Genomic DNA, 21,211 nt, shown 5'->3' with positions numbered 1-21,211 from the left:
ACATACGTTTACATTGCCAAAGCCGAACAAAACAAAACAATCAAACAGAGAAACAAAATAAATCAGTACATTACAGACGGAAATTCTAGTACAGTCTTTATGGTGGTTGCATTCCGCTGGATGTTCTTTTCTTGTCACAGCAGCTCACAAATCTTGCTGCTGTGTTTGCACATTCTTGTATTTCTCCCAGTAGGTATGTGAGTTTGAGTTATTGTCCATGTTTTCAAAGTCTCTTTGGGTGTTTGCAATTTGTGGGAAGTATATGTCTCTGATGTCTGGTATAGTGGGCAGGTTGTTAAGAAGTGGAGCTCAGTTTCCACCTCATCTTGTGTGCAGTGGGTGCATAGTCTGTCTTCTCTTGGGAGCCAGGTCTGCCTATGGCGGCCTTTCTCAATGGCTAGGCTGTGCTCGCTGAGTCTGTACCTAGTCAAGGATTTCTTAGTTTTGGGTCAGTCACGGTGCTCAGGTATTCTGCCATTGTGTACTCTCTGTTTAGGGCCAAATAGCATTTCAATTTGCTCTGGTTTTGGGTTGTTTCTTTCCAATGTGTCAGATAGTTTTCTTTTTGTTTTCTTATAATTTGATTTAGTCCAGTGTGGTTACTGTCTGGTGGTTCTGCTTGTGTTTGTGAGCAGAGTCCCAGAACCATCTGGCTGAGTGGGCATCTATCGAGGGTCTCTCTGTGGGTGAGGGCTATGTTGTGGAGTGTGTCTGGGTCGCTTTCTTTTAGGTGGTTGTGGAATTTGAATGCTCTTTTTTGAATTTTTATGATTAGTGGGTATCTTCCTAGTTCTGCTCTGTATGCATTATTTGGCGTTTTCCGTTAGGTGCGGAGAATGATTTGCAAAATTCTGCATGCAGAGTCTCAATTGGGTGTTTGTCCCATTTGGTGAAGTCTTGGTTTGCAAGTGGGCCCCAGACTTCACAACCATATAGGGAAATCGGTTCTATGACGGAGTCTAATATTTTGAGCCAGATTTTGACTGGAATGTCTAATATGATGTTCCTTTTTATGGCATAAAAAGCCCTTCTTGCTTTGTCTCTCAGGTCGTTCACAGCTTGATTGAAGTTCCCTGTAGCACTGATGTTTAGGCCGAGACATGTGTAGTTTTTTGTGTGTTCTAGGGAAATTGTGTCTAGGAGGAATTTGTGTTTTTGTTGTTGTAGGCTGGGCCTTTTTTGGAATATCATAATTTTAGTTTTGTTTAGGTTTACTGTCAGTGCCCATGTCTGGGAGAATTTGTGCAGAAGGTCAAGGTGCTGCTGTAGCCCTTCTTTTGTTGGGGACAGCAGCACCAGGTCATCTGCAAACAGTAGGCATTTGACTTCTGTGTTTGCTAGGGGGATGCCAGGTGCTGCAGTTTGTTCCAATGTTTTTGCCAGTTCATTTATGTATATGTTGAAGAGGGTTGGACTCAAACTGCACCCCTGTCTAACCCCACGGCATTGAGGGAAGAAGTCTGTGTGTTTTCCCTCAATCCTCACAGCACATGTGTTGTTGGTGTACATTGACTTTATGAGGTCGTAGGTTTTCCCTCCAATGCCACTATCTAACAGTTTGTACAGCAGACCCTCGTGCCAAATTGAGTCAAATGCTTTTTGGAAGTCAATGAAACAGGAGTATACTTTGCTTTTATTTTTATTTATTTGGTTGTCGATTAGGGTGCTGAGGGTGAGAATGTGGTCTGTTGTACGGTGATTTGGTAGGAAGCCAATCTGTGATTTGCTCAAGGTATTGTTGTTTCTGAGGAAATGTGTGAGTCTGTGGTTAATGATCATACAGAGGATTTTTCCAAGGTTGCTGTTGACTGTCATGATCCTAGGCCCGGTCCTGGCTGGACTGGGCAGGATGGTAACATTGGGCAGTATCCTCCACCTAACTTTGGGCAATGCCCTCCATCTGACATTGGCCCTCGGCCTGACATTGGCGCCCTACCACCCTCTAGTGGTCACAAACAATTGGTGCACGCTGCAATGACAGGTATCTTGACCACTGTATTAACAGTAATTAATTGTGTAATCAATGTGGTGTCCTGGTGTGTGCTGTCATTGTCTTTCCCTTCCCTGTGATGTCATGCACTGTTTTGGGTTGTTAGGAGTTGCTTTTGTGTTTAGTTGTGTTTAGTTGTTCTTTGCTTATTGTCTAGGTGTTGTTTGTGATTCTGTGTTGGCCAGGTGTTCTTAATTGTTAATTAGTTGGGGTATATAGGGTTCTGTCTGTCCTCCCTTCGGTGTGGCGACATACCTCCAGTTACCCCCTGTTCCTATCCACGTCGTGTCGCACCGTTCTCCCTCTAGTAAGTCTTAGTGTTTGTTGTTTTGTATTGTGAAGTTTGTTATGTAGTTTCTGTATGTTCCTTGTATTGCACTGGATTCTACAGTAAACACCCTTCTCCAAGCTTCACTCCTCGCCTCTGCCTCCTCCATTCCTTCCCTTTCTGTATTATTGCATTCTACCTACCCCACCGTGACAGTTGACACAGATCCCACGGTAATTGTTTGGGTCATATTTGTCTCCCTTTTTGTGGAGCGGTGTTATGAGTCCTTGGTTCCAGATATTGGGGAAGATCCTGGAGCTAAGGACAATGTTAAGGAGTTTTAGTATAGCCAATTGGAATTTTGAGTCTGTGAATATGATCATTTCATTTAGGATACCATCCGCTCCGCAGGCCTTCTTGGTTTTAAGTGATTTTATTTTGTCCTGTAGTTCTTGTAGTGTAATTGGGGAGTCTAGCGGGTTCTGGTAGTCTTTTATGGTTGACTCCAGGCTTTGTAGTTTATCTTGTATGTGTTTTTGTTGTTCATTTTTTTGTATTGGGCTAAAGAGATTGGAGAAGTGGTTTACCCATACATCTCCATTTTGGATGGGTAGCTCCTCGTGGTGTACTTTGTTTATTTTGTTCCAGTTTTCCCAGAAGTTGTTTGTTTTTATAGATTCCTCTATATCTTGTAGCTGGTTTCTAACATGTTGGTCTCTTTTTTTCTGATTGTGTTTTTGTAATGTTTCAGTGTTTCACTGTATTGGAGACGTGTGTTCTGGTTGTCTGGGTCTCTGTGTTTTTGGTTTGATAGGTTCCTTAATTTCTTCCTGAGATTTTTACAATCGTTATCATACCATTTGTCATGCATATTTGTATTTTTATTTTTCCTCGCTTTCCTATTTGAGGCCTTTAGGTTGGATAAGGAAGCCGTAAGGTCAAATATGTTATTGATGTTTTCTACCGCCCCGTTTACACTTTTGCTGATGTGTTGGAAGTTTTTTTCTAGGAATTGATCTAATTTGGATTGGACTTTTTGTAGCTTGATAGCGGATTGGAATGCTTCCATACTACTTTCTTTCCATTTGTAGTGTTTTTTAATAGTGTGTAGTTTGTTTGGTTTTGGTATTTCCTGGTTGGGTGTTGATCTATTCAGGTAGATAGTGGTTTTGCTGTGGTCTGACAGGGGTGTTTGCTGGCTGACTGTGAACGCTCTGAGAGACTCTAGGCTGAGGTCCGTGATAAAATAGTCTACTGTACTGTTACCCAGAGATGAGCTATATGTGTACCTACCATAAGTGTCTCTCTCTGTCTCTCTCTGTCTCTATTGGTCTCTCTGCCTCTATCTGCCTCTCTCTGTCTCTCTCTGCCTCTCTTTGTCTCTATCTGTCTCTCTCTGCCTTCTCTCTGCCTCTCTGCCTCTCTCTGTCTCTATCTGCCTCTCTCTGCCTCTCTCTGCCTCTCTCTGCCTCTCTCTGCCTCTCTCTGCCTCTCTCTGTCTCTATCTGTCTTTATCGGTCTCTCTGCCTCTCTGTCTCTCTCTGCCTCTCTCTGTCTCTCTCTGTCTCTATCTGCCTCTCTATGTCTCTCTCTGTCTCTATCTGCCTCTCTCTGTCTCTCTCTGTCTCTCTCTGCCTCTCTCTGTCTCTCTCTGCCTCTCTTTGTCTCTCTCTGTCTCTCTCTGCCTCTCTCTGTCTCTATCTGCCTCTCTCTGCCTCTCTGCCTCTCTATGTCTCTCTCTGTCTCTCTCTGTCTCTCTCTGTCTCTCTCTGTCTATATCTGTCTTTATCGGTCTCTCTGCCTCTCTGTCTCTATCTGCCTCTCTCTGTCTCTCTCTGTCTCTATCTGCCTCTCTATGTCTCTCTCTGTCTCTATCTGCCTCTCTCTGTCTCTCTCTGTCTCTCTCTGCCTCTCTCTGTCTCTCTCTGCCTCTCTTTGTCTCTCTCTGTCTCTCTCTGCCTCTCTCTGTCTCTATCTGCCTCTCTCTGCCTCTCTGCCTCTCTATGTCTCTCTCTGTCTCTCTCTGTCTCTCTCGTCTCTCTCTGCCTCTCTCTTCCTCTATCTGTCTCTCTGTCTCTCTCTGTCTCTCTCTGCCTCTCTCTGTCTCTCTCTGTCTCTCTCTGCCTCTCTCTGTCTCGATCTGCCTCTCATTGCCTCTCTCTGTCTCGATCTGCCTCTCATTGCCTCTCTGCCTCTCTGCCTCTCTCTGTCTCTCTCTGTCTCTCTCTGTCTCTCTCTGTCTCTCTCTGCCTCTCTCTGTCTCGATCTGCCTCTCATTGCCTCTCTGCCTCTCTCTGTCTCTATCTGCCTCTCTCTGCCTCTCTGCCTCTCTCTGTCTCTCTCTACATCTGTTTCTTTCTCTTTCCCTCTCTCCACATTGGTTTTGCGGTCTCGACATGACCTCATCCCTTTCCTTCATTCTGTTTCTATTTCAGTTTCTCTCCCTTTCTCGCTCTCTCTCCTCATCTCTCCTCTCTCTCTCTGTCTCTCTCTACCTCTACATCTCTCTACCTCTACATCTCTCTCTCTACCTCTATCTCGCTCACTCTGTTCTTCTCTGTCTCTCCCTTTCTAATGACATCTCTTACACAATGGGTCTGATGAGACTAGTAAACCCATTATTAATGGATATGAAATGTTTCCAGTTCCGGGGTAAGCTATAGTCACTGTCATAGAGTGTCTAGAATCAGCTAGAGAATCCGCTTACTTTCTGTATAATGTATCATTTGATAAGGCAGTTCACGCCCTACGTTGGTTTTATTTGATGCATGTTGTGGGAGATTAGTGTTTGGATCTTTAATCCGTATACTTGGTAATGATCTTCTCTCTCTGTGTAGTCCTCGTGATGCAGCTTCTTATCATAAACCGTGTTCATAATAATCCCCAACACTGTTCATGTTGTTGTGGGGGCGGTATTTATTGGGAAAATATAGAATCACAACACTACTATCTACAACAGCATGACTTATTTCATCCGTAGGAGGACAGGAAACAAGGGGAAAGTAATGTTATAGATTTGTCTGTTTATAAAGGACTATGGTGCAATTCTAGATTACACATAGCCTCATAATAATGATATGATATACGGTAAGATATATGAAATATGACATGACCTGTCCACACATTATCTGCTGGGTAGAACTCCATAGAAAACCTCAGGTTGCAGAGCTTTGGAGAGGTGCTTCTTGGTGATATGTGACTATTGAAAACCCATCAGAAGCGTGGCACTCTTTTGCTAAAAGTTTAAATCTGTGATGAACCTCAGCTTCTGTTGATCCTCAACTCCAAAGATACAAAAACACAACAACCATTGTGTAACAAAATATGGTGACTTTTAAACAAAATACGTTGTGACTTAGGCATTTATTCCTCTTACATACATGTCATACACTAAGGCAGTTGTTGTACTTTCCTAAGTCATGCGATCGCCATCTGTGTATGTAACGTTAACATTCACAAGTCACAGGAGTCAGTTAGGCAGATGAGATTTTTGAACGTAACAAGTGTTCTGATTGGCTGAGGACATGGACACTAAGCCAGGGCGATGCAGCAGTGTGAGGAGATTACAGTTAGGCAGAAATCTCAATTTGGCCAAAAAAGTACTTAGGCAATTATCGTATGAGTCAAATTATGAGTATTATCAACCGGTCAGACAAAATAGAAAAGGGGGAGGGCATGCCGCTATTTTATCTACATCGTTTGTATGTAATGGCATTGACATGGGTGAATTTACATCATTTGAATATCTTGCTATTGAGCTCAAAGCTGAACTGTCTTTGCTCGTCATCACATTGTACCGGCCACCAAAATACTCATCAATATTTCTGCAGAAATGATCAGAGCTAATCTCGGTCGGCATCCTTAGATGTGAAAGATGAATCATACATGGAGATCTGAATATTCATATAAATAAGAAGAACAACCCCAAGGCTATTGAGCTTACCAACCTACTGGACAGCTTTGAGCTAATACAACATGTAAATGAACCCACTCACCAACATGGTAACACCCTAGACTTAGTGATGACAACAAGGCTGAACATTGATAAAGTATCAGTAATCGAATTACCTATATCTGACCATCACTGTGTATTCTTCAATGCTAACCTAAACTTAACAGAGACAAAAAAGGTAACCATTGTAAAGCGAAGAGTACTAGATGACATCGCAGAAGAGAAGTTCTCAAACATCATGAGACAAACTGAACCATCCAGCCTGGACGCGTGAATACTTTCCCCAAGGCGGTTGTCCTTCCGCGTTCGGTTTGCGCGGCCTGATTGGCCACTGACGCTTCTCTCAGCGCCCAATCGCGTTGCGCCTAGCTTTCAGTTCCACAGCCCAAGTCCTCGCCCATTTCCTCGTATTGTTTTCATCTCTCTATATTAATGTAACGCGCTATTCATATCAATCGACATCACATCAATATATAAATAATGTATTATTTTCATCTCTCACATCAATAGTCCTCGCCCATTTCCTCGTATTGTTTTCATCTCTCTATATTAACGTAGCCCATTTCCTCGTATTGTTTTCATCGTTCTATACGTAACGCGCTATTCATATCAATCGACATCACATCAATATATAAATAACGTATAGTGATAGTGAGTTGAGTGATAGTTAGTTTTAGTATATTGAGCGAGTGTATTGAGCGAGTAGTTAGGCGATAGTAGGGCTAACACGATTGGGCGCTGAGAGAAGCATCAGTGGCCAATCAGGCCGCGTAAACCGAACGCGGAAGGACAACCGCCTTGGGGAAAGTATTCACGCAGCCTGGACTGTTCTTTAAACTGCATGGTTGAAAATCTCAACAACACCCTATCATATACACTGGATGCTGTCGCTCCATTAAAGGCAAAAAAAAGTCAAGTGACAAGATCTCCCCATTGTTAAATAATCGCAGTGTTGGTCAGACAAAGAGAATCTCTAGAGCTGCTGAACGAAAATGGAGGAAAAACAAGCTCACAGTCCACTGCGATATATACTGTATAAGGAAGCCCTGACTGCCTATATAACAAAGAAATACGAGTGGCAAGAAAGGACAATTTTTCTAAGATAATCACAGAGAATGTTGCAAACTCTAGAATATTATTCTCAGCCATCGACCAGCTACTCAACACTGCCCCCACCCCTCCACAGTCATCTGCATCAAAATGTGAAGAACTAGCATTATTCTTCAATAACAAAATAACTTCAATTAGAGCCAGCATTAGTCCTTATACAAACATGGACACCATCAGCAGGGCCGCCTGGGAGAAATGCGAGGCCCTGTGCGAGATTTAACACGAGCCCCCCCCCCCCCCCCCCCCCCCCCCAAAAGGTTAAAAAATATATATTTTTTTTTTTTTATTTTTTTTTTTATACAGTCAACATATTCTTAAATAATAGCGCTGCCCGAGGCGGGGCATGATACAGTCAACATATAGCAAAAGAGAGAGCGAGAGAGAGCTCCCGTTCTACAGTCAATATACAGTGTACAGAGAGAGAGAGAGAGAGAGAGAGAGACACATTGGAAAGAAATTGAAATGCTATTTGGCCCTAAACAGAGAGTACACAGTGGCAGAATACCTGAGCACTGTGACTGAAGATCCTTGAGCACAGCCTAGCCATCGAGAAAGGCCGCCATAGGCAGACTGTGTGTGTTAGAAAGAGAGAGAGAGAGAGAGAGAACATGTGTGTTTGTCATGTGTGTGTGTGTGTTAGAGAGAGACTAGAGCATGTATGGGAGATTCAAAAGGACAAAGATCAACACTTAAATCCAAGAGAGAGAGAGAGAGAGAGAGAGAGAGAGAGAGAGACACACATTGGAAAGAAATTGAAATGCTATTTGGCCCTAAACAGAGAGTACACAGTGGCAGAATACCTGAGCACTGTGACTGAAGATCCTTGAGCACAGCCTAGCCATCGAGAAAGGCCGCCATAGGCAGACTGTGTGTGTTAGAAAGAGAAAGAGAGAGAACATGTGTGTTTGTCATGTGTGTGTGTGTTAGAGAGAGACTAGAGCATGTATGAGAGATCCAAAAGGACAAAGATCAACACTTAAATCCAACAAGAAGAGGGTCTATACCAGAGAAACCAAAGCAGCAAGGAGCCAATGGCCGACATCAGCTAAATAGGCTAGCCAGGTACTGTGACACCAGGCCACACACAGCTTTGGCCAACGGCCCAACGCTACCCAAGCTACACAAACGACCATTCACACACAGCACATGTCGTATCTCCAAATGTTGTGAAGTAGCATATGTTTTGCCTGGAAAAAAACATCGTTATTAACAAAACATTCGGGAGGGGAAGGAAGGAAGAGTGGGGTAATGTCATGACATTTTCATTAATCTTACCTGCACAAAAGGAACGCAGGGCGAAAGGCCGCAACACAGGTCTCCACGTTGACGAAAGGCCTCTCGCTGTCGGGACAAATAAGCTATGGCCAGAGCCTTGTCATGGTGCAGGCCCGACTACATCTTCTGTCAAAGATGATGTCGTAGTCAGAGTGCCAGGGCCTGCTATTCTCAAGGCTAACTGATAGCATCAAACGAACGTTCCCAGCTGACGCTAAACAGCTAACTGGCTAACAGTTAGCTCAATCAGGCACCTGGCTGTATGTAGCCGCATAGCTTGCTTCTGCGTTCTGCAAGCTATGCGGCTACATACAGCCAGGTGCTCTCACCAGGCACACACCGTTAGCTACTAGTAGTACTATATTAGCTAGTCGACCAGTTTGGCTCCAGAGAGAGAGAAAGAGAGATAGGTCAGGTCCACGGCGGGAATATAATCATAGGTTGACTCACCATAACGCAGTATCAACGCGGCGCCAATGGTAAAGTTGGAAGGAGACTTTCTTGGCCCACGGTGTAATTTATTCTTCTTCTTCTTCGAGTACTTTCCGGCAGACTGGACACCTTTCGGCGTATTGCTGCCTAACAGATTTATCTGCTCACAAGTTCTCTTCTCCTTCTTTTGAAAAGACATCCACTCGCCTCGCTCCTCTGAATAGCGCTGAATTAGATCATCCCTGTACCTCGTGTGTCCGAGAAGAGCCCGGAAACACTATCCTAAAATCTGTAGAGCAGCAAAGCCGCAGAAACCGGAACACTGCAGTCTGCAGAGCCGCAGAGGCAGGAACAAGTCAGACACATTCTACAAACGTGTCTAATGTGAAATATATAAGCATATAAGCAAAACTAGATTTTAGGTCTGTGATGAAAAAGGGCCTCGCGGGAAGGGGGGCCTCGCAAAAAAGGCCCCCCTTCCCGCGAGGCCCTGTGCGACCGCACTGCTCGCACACCCCCTGAGGCGGCCCTGACCATCAGCAAACCCTGCGAAAAAGTAACCATAGGAAAATGTGCTTGCATTACATCAACTGAGCTTTACAAAACTGTCATGGAATGTAACTCCTCCACTTCCTGTATTGACCCTATACCCACAGCATTTTTTAAGCGAATATTCGAGAGTATTGCAAGTCATGTCCTACATATTATAAATACATAGCTTCTGACAAGTATTTTCCCAGACACATTCAAAACAGTTGGTGTAAGACCCTTACTAAAGAAACCCAAACTAGACAGTAATGTACTAACCAACTATAGGCCAATATCCAACCTCCCATTCATCAGCAAGATACTTGAAAAAGAAAGTCTCAATACAAATAAACTCCTTTTTCAAAGAAAACAACATCATGGAGGAATTTAAATCAGGCTTCAGAACGCACCATAGCACTGAAACTGCTCTTACAAAAATAATTAGTGACCTCAGAATAAACTCTGTTGCAAACAAAGTCTCAATCCTCGTCCTATTAGATCTAAGCGCAGCGTTTGACACGATCAACCATGATATTCTAATAAATCGTCTAGAAAAGTTAGTTGGTCTTTCTGACTATGTATTAAACTGGTTCAGAACATATATCAAAGGGAGAAAATATTACGTCAGGCTTGGAGATCATTCTTCTGAGAAACATGACACCTACTTCGGAGTTCCACAGGGGAGCTGCCTTGGTCCATTATTATTCTCAATATACATGCTGCCACTCGGAGACATCATTAGAAAACACAATGTAGGTTTCCATAGTTACGCAGATGACACACAATTGTACATCTCTGCTGAACCAAATGATCACACAGCTATAAACTCCAATTCCGCCTGTCTCTTAGCAATAAACAAATGGATGACGAACAACTTCCTAAAATTAAATGAGGGCAAAACTGAAATCCCACTAGTCTGTCCTATAACAAAAAGAGAAATGTTAGAGAGCAATATGGGTCAACTTACTCCTTGGATCAAACCCGAAGTTACAAGTCTTGGTGTTATAATAGACTCAGACCTAAGCTTTAAATCACACATCAACAAGGTGACAAAAACATCATTTTTCCACCTTAGAAACATAGCTAAGGTACGGCCGTTTATAAATCAAAAAGACGCTGAAAAACTGATCCATGCCTTTATCTCAAGCCAACTTGAATACTGTAATGCACTCCTCAATGGCCTCACAAAAGAAAACACAGAATGACTTCAACTCATTAAAAACTCGGCAGCTAGGCTACTAACTAGAACCAAGAGGAGAGACCACATCAGTCCTGTATTAGCTAGAACCTACACTGGCTTCCGGTAACATTTAGAATTGATTTCAAGGTCCTCCTCCTTATATACAAAGCACTAAATGGAACAGGACCAAGCTACATTGCAAATTCTCTAGTCAACTATGTGCCTCCTAGAACATTGCGATCATCTACTACTGGTCTATTGAAGGTTCCAAGCCACAGTCTAAGGAAAATCGGGGATGCAGCCTTTGCAAACTATGCACCAAAGTTATGGAACACACTAACTATGGACATTAGGGAAGCTAGATTTCTTAATATCTTAAAAAATAAGCAAAAAACGTACCTCTTCACCATAGCCTTCTAATACACTGTTGATTGTACTGTAGCACTATTTTACTCTGTCCATTGTATTGCATAATTTTACTATCTATTCTATTCTACTATTCTATTATTGCACTCTATTATTTTACTCTGTCTATTGCTTTTTATTACAGGTTCAAAACTGTCAGGTATTAAACTGTGTGGGTATCAAACAAGAGACTGTCAGGCTTTAAAACTGTGTAGGACCCAGGCCTAGAACTGCACCCTGAGAGTGGGAACTGCACCCTGAGAGGGAGGTTTGCCCTGGGTGGGAGGTTCAAAGGGTCAAAGTGGGTATAAAACAGGAGGAAATACGGTAAAGTTTTAAACTGTGGATACCAAACAGAGAAGGTGAAGATGACTTTTTACTGTTGAACAGTAATCCAGAACTATTTTATTGCACTGTAAAATATATATAGTTTTTAATCTATTATATTCAAAAATGTTATTGCACTGCACTATTGCACTATTTTACTCTGTCAATTTTTATCTTACTCTTTTTATTATTGTCTATTTAAAACTGAATCAAACCATAAACAAGGTGGCCTGTTGGGATGTTAGATCCTAATGTGAAAAACTGTGATTTGATGTCATTTTATGCCTGTCTTTTTCTGTTGTGAAGCACTTTGAGCTGCAGTTTCTGTATGAAAGGTGCTATACAAATAAAGTTTATTATTATTATTATTATTATTAGGGATGTTCGATATTGGCTTTTTGACCGATATCCGATATACCGATATTATCCAACTCTTAATTTCCGATACCGATATCAACCGATATCAACCGATACATATATATGCAGGGTCCCCCCCCCCCCAAAAAAAACTGAATGATTTCAGGTAATTAACATTACATATCTCTTGTCGTGGAATTAACACAACATTATGCATACTTTTGACAATAAATAAAATCAGAATTTGTTCTTACTTGCTTGCCTGGGTAAATAAAGGTTAAATAAATGTAAAAAAAAAAAAAAAAAATTTAACCGATACCGATAATTTCCGATATCACATTTTAACGCCAATATCGGCCGATCATATCGGTAGGCCGATAATATCGGTAGGCCGATAATATCGGACATCCCTAATTATTATTATTATGAGGCTAACGGTAATGCATCTGTCTTGATCCTCCCCAGGTGGGCTCGTTCTTCATGATCAACCTGTGCCTGGTGGTCATCGCCACCCAGTTCTCGGAGACCAAGCAGCGTGAGCACCAGCTGATGCAGGAGCAGAGGGCCAGGTGGCAGTCCTCCTCCACCCTGGCCAGCGAGCCGGGGGACTGCTACGAGGAGCTCTTCCAGCTGGTCCGCCACATCATCCGCAAGGCCAAGAGACGCGTGGTCACCTTCGTCAACACCCTTCGCGGCAAACCGCGGGGATTCAGGGGTGCGGGGAGAGGAGGAGGACGAGGACAAGGACGGGGAGATGGAGGACGAGGACGGAGAGACGGCAAGGACAATGGAGGGCGAGGACATAAGAGAAGAGGGAGGCACGGTAAGTGTAGGGTGGAGGGATTTGCATATTCTTGGTATCTAGGGACATCTATGGTCCTCAGTGAATGTATTCCCAGTGTCAGAAATATTGTGTCTATTACTAGGCTTGCTTAAATTGTGATGAAACAAAGGAGAACAGATAATGATATCTACTGTATGTACAGTAGCTTTTAAAAAATGTTGCCAGGGTGGCACCATTTTTAAACTAATTTCAAATCTAATTGTTGCTACATGCTAAAAATAGGGAAGAGAAACAAACTGCGCTTCAATATATACCAATAACGTTACGTTTTGTGGTTTATTATCCCGAGTAATAAGAAATATAAAAAAAATGCATACAGAAGTAATTTGCGTGAAACCCCATAGAGGCCTTTGGGAAGCTGGCGGTGTCCTCTTCAAAATGGCAGCAAAAAACTACAATTCCCGATTTTCCAAAATGGTCGACTTTCGCGAAGTAAACAACACCAAAACGAAAACGGAAATCTATCTAATAACACTTTAACCTATTGGTAAATTAACTGCTGTTGTGACATGGTTATGATGTTTATACTTACGTTTTACATTTGAAAAATAAAACGATACTTTTGTCAAACAGTCTGGAGAGATTGATTTATGACGTGATGTCATTTTGGGACCGGTACCGGTCTCGTCGGGCTTAAGAGGCTAATAATAAAATACGATCCGGGATATACATTTCCTATGTTAGATTCTAATATTAAATATACAGTAAAAATATACAGACATTTACAGTAAGTAAAATTGTAAAAGTAAAGTACTGTCACCCTGTGCTCATTGATGCAGTGAGGCACAGACAGTGATGCATTGTAAAGTCTGATGGCTGTCGGAATGAAGGACTTCCTGTGCTGTTCAGTGCTGCATTTAGGTAGTGTGAGCCTAGCACTGACCATGCTCCTCCTGTCAGCCAAGTCTGTGTATAGTGGGTGGGAGGGGTTGTCCCTGATGCCATGGAGCTTAGCAAGGCTCCTCTCCGCCACCACTGCTAGAGAGTCCAACTCCACCCCTACCACGTTACTGGCCCTCCTGACCAGCTTATCCAGCCTGTTTGCGTCCCCCTCTCTCATTATGTGTGTAATATCATAATATGCGTAATATCAATTTGGCAACCAAACTATTACTATGATATCTGCTTGAGCAGGGATATTCTTTCTCCCTGAAAACATGTGATATTTCTCCGATAGCCATGGTTAACTTTATCACCTTTCATTTCTGGCTACTAGGGATGGGACTTTCTAGCAAAAGTGCTATTCGAAAATCGCTGGTACTTAAGATCGAATATTCGAATATTCGCCCCCCTCTCCAACCACAAAATCTATTTATTATTATATAAAAAATATATTGTTATTGTCTGTTTCAATTTAAATTCTGTTAACATTTTTCAGTTTCAGTTAAATTCAGTTATTCTTTTTAATAGAATGGATCATTCAAATCAAAGGGTATTGCACATAAATAGGGACTTCAGAATCTGAAGTTCAGATAATCCTTCAGAACGTTGATCGGCTCAGCTGACCGACAATATATAGAAATGACACACTTTCACCATCGTAGCCTATAATAACAGCATTGCATTGGCCTATCAATCGGCTTTAATAAACAAACAGTAGCATGTGCATCTTTTAGATCAATTAGACTATGAAAATTAGGCTGCCTCTAAATATAAAAAGGAATTAAATAAGAATGTTTGCTTCAATAAAAAAAAAAAAAAGTATTTAAAAAATATATATATTTAATTATATACTTTTTTTTTTACAAAACGAATAATCGATTGTAAAAAAAAAATGAAATCGATCTTAATAACTGAATGACTGCCAGTTTTCCCCCAGCTTTACTCTCTCTTCCCAAATATCCGGCCCTCGTGATCATTGCTTATTTATAAGTCCACAGCGGTTCTCAAACTGTGGTACGCGTACCACTAGTGGTACTTGGTGGTACTGCTGGTGGTACTTGAAAACATTTACAAAAAAGCACACAAACATTTTTTTTTATTTTTTTATTTTTTTTTGCAGTCAGGCGCCGCCATAGTTAGATAACCTAAGTGGGGAACAACCAGGAGATCACTGTGACAGAGAGTAATGCAGTCTAAACAGTCATAAATCTTTAATTCAACTTCAGCCCTGATCATAACCATGTATTTTCTTTAGATTTTTTGTAATGTCAGATACAAAATGAAATACTCCCACTTTTCTGAAAAGAGTTGGTGTTAAATCTGACATTACAAAAAATCCATCAAAATCTGTGTTGTTGCTAATCATTGACACATGCCTAGCCTGTAATAATCCCCCCCAGAAAAATGTACTTTGCATTTGATATATTGAAAATATTTTACTTTTTGTGTGTTTTTTAACAATAATTTGTGATGCCATCACACAAACTGACGTTTAAAGGATAACATTTAAAAAATGTATTGAATATGTTGTTTTCTTTAATTTTTTACAATAATTTGTGATGCCCATCACAAACACTGGCATTTAAAGGGTAAACATTCAAAAATGCAGGAAATAAAGTTTTTGTAACAAAATAATTGTGCGTGTGAGTGTGAGAGAATGAAGGACAATTGCTTGCTGTGCGTGAGAGAGAGAGAGAGAGAGAGAGAGAGAGAGAGAGAGAGAGAGAGAGAGAGAGAGAATTAAGTACATTTGCTGAAATACAGTTGTTCTTAATTTTCTCACTTGCTATGTGAGAATGTTAGTTATTATGTTCTCAATGCCCCTTGCATTGTATGAGTTGTGTGGAAGAGTTTGCTAGTTCTAGTGCTACCCCTTTGTACATTGTGGCTCTGTCTGACAAAAGTTAACAATAAATAATGGTATTAGGAATACATTTGCCTCCTGTGTGAACTGTGCATAGCTGAATAGACTGTATTTTAACACCGGTCATATGGTGGTACTTGGAGAGCCAGCTACGTTCTCATGTGGTACTTGGTGTAAAAAGTTTAAGAACCACTGAGCAATATTCCTTTTACACCACCATTAAAACTCTAAGGTTGGAGCTGTTTTGTGATATTTTAGGTTTGCCTGGTCAACTTTTATAAAAACGGATCGTAAAAACTAGGGGTGTAACGGTACGCGGATACGTACTGTACCGCCTCAATGTGGTCCTCCGGTACAGTACTCGCTGTGCACCGAACGATTGCAACGGTACGGAACCTTTTTTTGCGGAACTTAAATCCCCCCGGCCCTAATATAACATGCACAACTAACCGGATGTTGTTTGTTCATCCCACGCAGCGTGCAGCTACACTGTACGAGAGCTGTAATTCAGCATAGCATATTGGCCTTAGTATGGCGAGTCAATACTAACTGACAAGCCAGAGCCATGTCATTGTTCAACTTTATTGCGAACTTTATCACGCATTTGAAACGGCATCACCCGAATGTGAATATCACTGGTACACGGAAGAAACAGATCCTAGTGCAAACCCAGCTCCCCGTGGCATTCAAGCAGCATCATGATCTCGCTATTAATTCAGACCGGGCCAAAGCAATAACAAACGCCATAGGTGTTTTCATAGCAGCAGATCTGCGACCATACTCCGTTGTCGAGAACACTGGGTTTAAGCACATGTTAAAAGTAATATAGCCCCGCAACCTAGTTCCCTCTCATCTGTATTTCAGCCAGCAAGTCATACCACCAGCTCTGTATAAACTAGCCCCTTTCGTGACTGTGATGCAAGCCCTGGCTGCCCCTGTATTCAAGCATCACAGTCATGAAAGGGGCTATGTATAAACAAGCACACGCTACAGTTGTCCGCGACTTATCCTCCAAGGCATCTGCTATATAATAATCTTCAGATTTACTTTAAGTGTTATTAGTAGGATACAGCAGTAAGCATTAGTTTGCTCAGTAAATTATGGCCAATTTGTTTTATAGTGTTTAATACAGTTAAATAAATAGATAAATGAGAAGAAATTTTTTCCTATCCCCCCCCCCCCCCCCCGTACCGAAAATAATACCGAACTGTGGCTTCAAAACCGAGGTACGTACCGAACCGTGGATTTTGTGTACAGTTACACCCCTAGTAAAAACCCAACCCTGTATTGTAAAATGAAGTGATGTACATATTTACTTGCAGAACAACCTGGGCTATCAGAATATATGTGATTCAGTTTATTCAGATCAAGGTATACATGCATTTTACCACTATATATAAATATTAAATATATATATATATAAAATATATATATCAAAGAATTGTATTGAAAAAAACATAGAGCACAATAAAGAACAAGATTTTCATCTCCAAAGATGTCTTCTATCAATACTTAGGAACCAGGGGGAAAAGTCCAAATGTATACGCACAAAGAATTATTTACATTTTTGCCTATAGAAGTCAGTTCGTTTTTCAATCTGTATTTTTATACCAAGTCAAGTCAAGTCACGTCAGTCAAGTCATCTTTATTTCTATAGCACATTTACAAATGACTAAAGCCAAACCAAAGTGCTTTACAGGTACATGATAAAAACACATACACTACAGTAATAAGTAAAATACACCACAAATTACAGAAAAGGTACTGTACAAACCTGTTCCACCCCAGGTGAAAATCTGCATAAAATGTATACCTAGGTACATGGAATATTGCTCCACTTCTACAAGGGCTATTTGCATATTATTGGTATCTAGGAACATCTATGGACCTCAATGAATGTATTCTCAGTGTCAGAATTATTGTGTCTATTACTAGGCTTGCTTAAATTGTGATGAAACAAAGGAAAATATGAATTATGATTTTTCTTTTCATCTTTGACAGTGAATAAAACCATGATAAAAAAACTGCCACTGAGCTCATTCAGTACCCTCTTGAGATCATGTGTACAAAAGATCTAAGGAAATTAATAAAGGGAAGATGATCAAACTGAAGGTTCTGTATATACAGTACTGAATTCTCCCATCCGGACCAATGCAATTTGAAATATTATTATAGAATATAGAATATATGCTTATACATTACCTTATTATAGCCAATTTGCACATTTATATATATATACATATAGTATCTTTCAAATGGCCGAGTTCAATTTAGATATAGTATCACCAGGCGTGCATAATAACAGATACTGATATTTACTGTAATCGACTGTACTTTTTTATTTCCCCCACAGTGTAACCATTTTGAAACTCATTTCAGATCTAATTCTTCCTACATGGTAACAATAGTGTGTCTGCGTTTCAATATTTGTCAAAAACGTTACCTTTTGTAGCTTATTATCGCGAATCATAACAATTATTGATATGATTCATTCAGAACGCTGAACTTTGAACCACCATAGTATGTGACAGGAAGTGTAGATCAGAGAAATTTCAACGCTGGCCGATAGCTATGATTCTCCTCTACACAATGGCCGCATAAAAACTACAATTCCCATGGTTCAACATTTCCATTTCTGGTTCCGGGTCAGATAGGCGATTGCATATCGAAAACTTAAAACGATATAAGTACACTTTTAACCTATTGCTAAACTATTGCCAACCTAACGTTTTACATTCTACATGCATTTGTGACATAGTAGTGATATTAATACTTGAAAACGGTTGATTTTAAAATCACAAATTATTTTCATCATTCATAAAAATATGCCTATATGATTATAATGTCAAAAGGGGTCGGTACCGACCCCGTGGGGGGGAACAGGTTAAGAAAGACCTTGCCCCACAATGGTGGAATGAACTACCCACCCCAGTTAGGACAGCCGAATCCCGCCGTCGACTAAAGACTCACTTCTTCAACCATTATCTGAAATGATAATAAAAAAAATTATATAAATAAAAAAAATAAAAATCTAACCCTGACTAACCTTACTGTCACGCACTTGTCCTAATAAACTAACCTACACTGTAACACGCAACACTTTGATAAACATTGTTACTCAGCTGATAGAGTTGTACCCTTCTTGCTGTCTTGTCGTACAGAACTTGTAAGTCGCTTTGGATAAAAGCGTCAGCTAAATGACTAAATGTAAATGTAAATGTAAAGAGTAACAGCAAAAGTGGCAGGCTAACTCTGGTCAAAGGCCAGGGAGAAGAGGTGTGTTTTGAGCAGTGATTTAAAAACCTCTAGGCTCTGGACAGATCTTATGTGGGGGGGGGGGGGGGGGGGGGGGGGCTGTTCCAGAGCCGGGGGGCAGCAGCAGTGAAGGCTCTATCTCCCCTAGTTTTAAGCCTGGTCATAGGCACCTCCAGCAGAAATACCAAATTCAAGTTCAAGGTAAACTTTTCTAAAACTGCTTGTAAAACCTAAACCCTGTATTGTACAAGAGTGCGTACTGTCTGCTGGTGTTGCAGCTGGGGGTACTGAGTCACACCAGAGTCTGTGTTTCCCTCGATGCAGCGCAATGCAGCTCGTTACCAGCTACGCCAAGTCAGCTGCTTCTGGCCAATTGTGACAGAAAACAAGTCTTGTGCAAAATGGGGAGAGCAGTTGAGATGTCACACGTCGTGGAGATAGACCATTCGGTTTTAACCCTTTCACTGCCACACTACCAAACGGTTAACCCTTTTCACTGTGACGATACAGAATGTTAACCCTTTCCCTGCCACACGGCATCAGGTTAACCCTTTCACTACCGCACTACAGAAGGTTAACCCTTTTACTATCACATAACAGCCGTCTGTAGTGTGATAGTAAAGGGGTAACCTTCTGTAATGTGGTAGTGTGAAAGGATTCAAATAAGATTCGGTTGCGTTGCGTTGCTTACAGTGGCAGGGAATTGTCAAGGCACGCCATGAGCAGCCATGTGGTAGAGGTCACAGAGGTCACGATGATACTGGGGCTGGTGTTCATTACAATACTGCTAGCAAAGGCATTTCTATGGAAACAAATGTAGAAGCCTTTCCTCGCAACATGGCAAGCGTCTGGCGTAGATAAGAGAACAAACTCAAATCCAGTCTGTCGCTGTGTGTCTTTTTAACACGGCCCGTATTGGACCCTTTCAGCCGGGCACTGCCCTCACCACCCGAAGCCGGACCACGCCTCTCCGGCCCGCGGCCCCGTCGACCTCACCACGGCCCCGCCCGCCACCGAGGGCTGTCCTCACTGCACCGCCGCTCTGGCCCTCACCGGAGGAGGAGGAGCCACAGAGTCCACCCCCCACAGCCGCACCCCGGTGGAGGACAAGGGATCGGGGGAGGAGGGAACCGTGGCGGAGGGGGGCGACCGATCTGACGGCAAGGAGACGGACAAGAAGGACGCGGGGGAGGCGGCGGTGAAGTCCTCCGGGAGGTGTGGGCCCCCCAGGCCGAGCTGCAGGGAGCTGGCCTCCAGCGTGAAGATGAAGCTGTGGAGCATTGTGGAGAGCAAGTACTTCAACAGAGGCATCATGATCGCCATCCTCATCAACACCATCAGTATGGGCATCGAGCACCACGAGCAGGTATTTCAATTTAATTTGAATTGTATTCGTTTATTTGAAAGCGACAATGTATATTAATGAACATTCAGCATTTTGCAATAAAACATTGATGTAAATACATCAGAATTAGCCGAGGCACATTTTCATAAAACCCACATAAGACCAAAAGTGCATACAGTAAATACGATACATACTGTAGAACCACAAATACATAAAACCAGTAGCGGACTGGGACACAAATTCAGCCCGGGACATTCAGACACACCAGCCCACACACCTGCCCACTAGGGTTGCCACCTTTGACCAATAGAAATAAGGGACACCTATCATCGAGCGTGCGCGTAAATGGGCGGATTTTGTCATTTTTTTTTTTTTTTTTTTTTTTTTAGGGTTAGGCTTAGGGTTATGTTATTTAATTATTTTGGGGAGCCAGCCCCCCAAATTCCTGAAATTCATAGAAATCTATGAAATCTAAATAAAACAATCTATGACATTTATATTAAAAAGAGCTAGCCCCCCAAACCCCTAAAATACATAGAAATCTATGCATTTTGGAACAGTTACTATATATAGTCAAGAAAGCATTTAGTCATACTTAAAGTTTAACGTGCTTTATTTGCATTTAACATTGTTTAAATAAATTGGCTGAACTATAGCCTCAACTTGAGCATAATACTGTATGAATATAAAGTGCTGTAAAAACAAAGCCTGGGAACACTTTTACTGAAAGAGGACAATAATACAATGAAACACTTGTGTGACCCAAATTAAAAGATTAATAAAAATAAAGTGCAACGAAGAGTAGGCTCCTGGCTGCCAGGGGAGGTAAATAGAAATACTGACATCTAGTTAAAAACACAACCAGATAAATAAGATATAATATCCCATACCGAATCAATCTCAGGAGATGTTTCAGTTATGAAGAACTGTGACACCTGTGCTTGGGTCCTTTGCGTTCTTATATTTCGGGAATATTGTTCTCCTGAGGCATGCTGTCTGATGTCAGTCAGTCCACCATGCGCCACAGAAAACACCTACATACTTTACAGTTTGCTTTGTAAACATCTCCACTGACGCACGCTATCAAGCCAGTGGTTTGCCTCTTCCCACTCAGGTCTGTATTTCTGGAGGCGTTTTGTCTTTTTAGGACGCGGTGGAGTCACAGTGTCTGCTGTAGACATTTTCAAAGCGTCTTCG

The 21,211-nt window shown here is 41.7% G+C and overlaps 1 protein-coding gene across 1 annotated transcript in view; it reads left to right on the top strand.

Annotated features, from left to right (window-relative positions):
* LOC311231801 (voltage-dependent T-type calcium channel subunit alpha-1I-like) overlaps positions 1 to 21,211 on the top strand; it is a gene marked incomplete at both ends in the record, with an annotated part of 367,238 nt that overhangs the window by 105,651 nt on the left and 240,376 nt on the right. The window contains 2 exon segments of the mRNA XM_084318426.1: positions 12,290 to 12,539; positions 19,599 to 20,035. Of these exon segments, the coding sequence (XP_084174552.1) occupies positions 12,290 to 12,539; positions 19,599 to 20,035 (687 nt within the window).

Source organism: Notolepis coatsorum (assembly GCF_963971535.1).
Source record: "Notolepis coatsorum genome assembly, chromosome: 7".
Taxonomy (NCBI): domain Eukaryota; kingdom Metazoa; phylum Chordata; class Actinopteri; order Aulopiformes; family Paralepididae; genus Notolepis; species Notolepis coatsorum.
The sequence above is the reverse complement of the archived record's forward strand: the minus strand, read 5'-3'. Positions and strand labels throughout refer to the sequence as shown.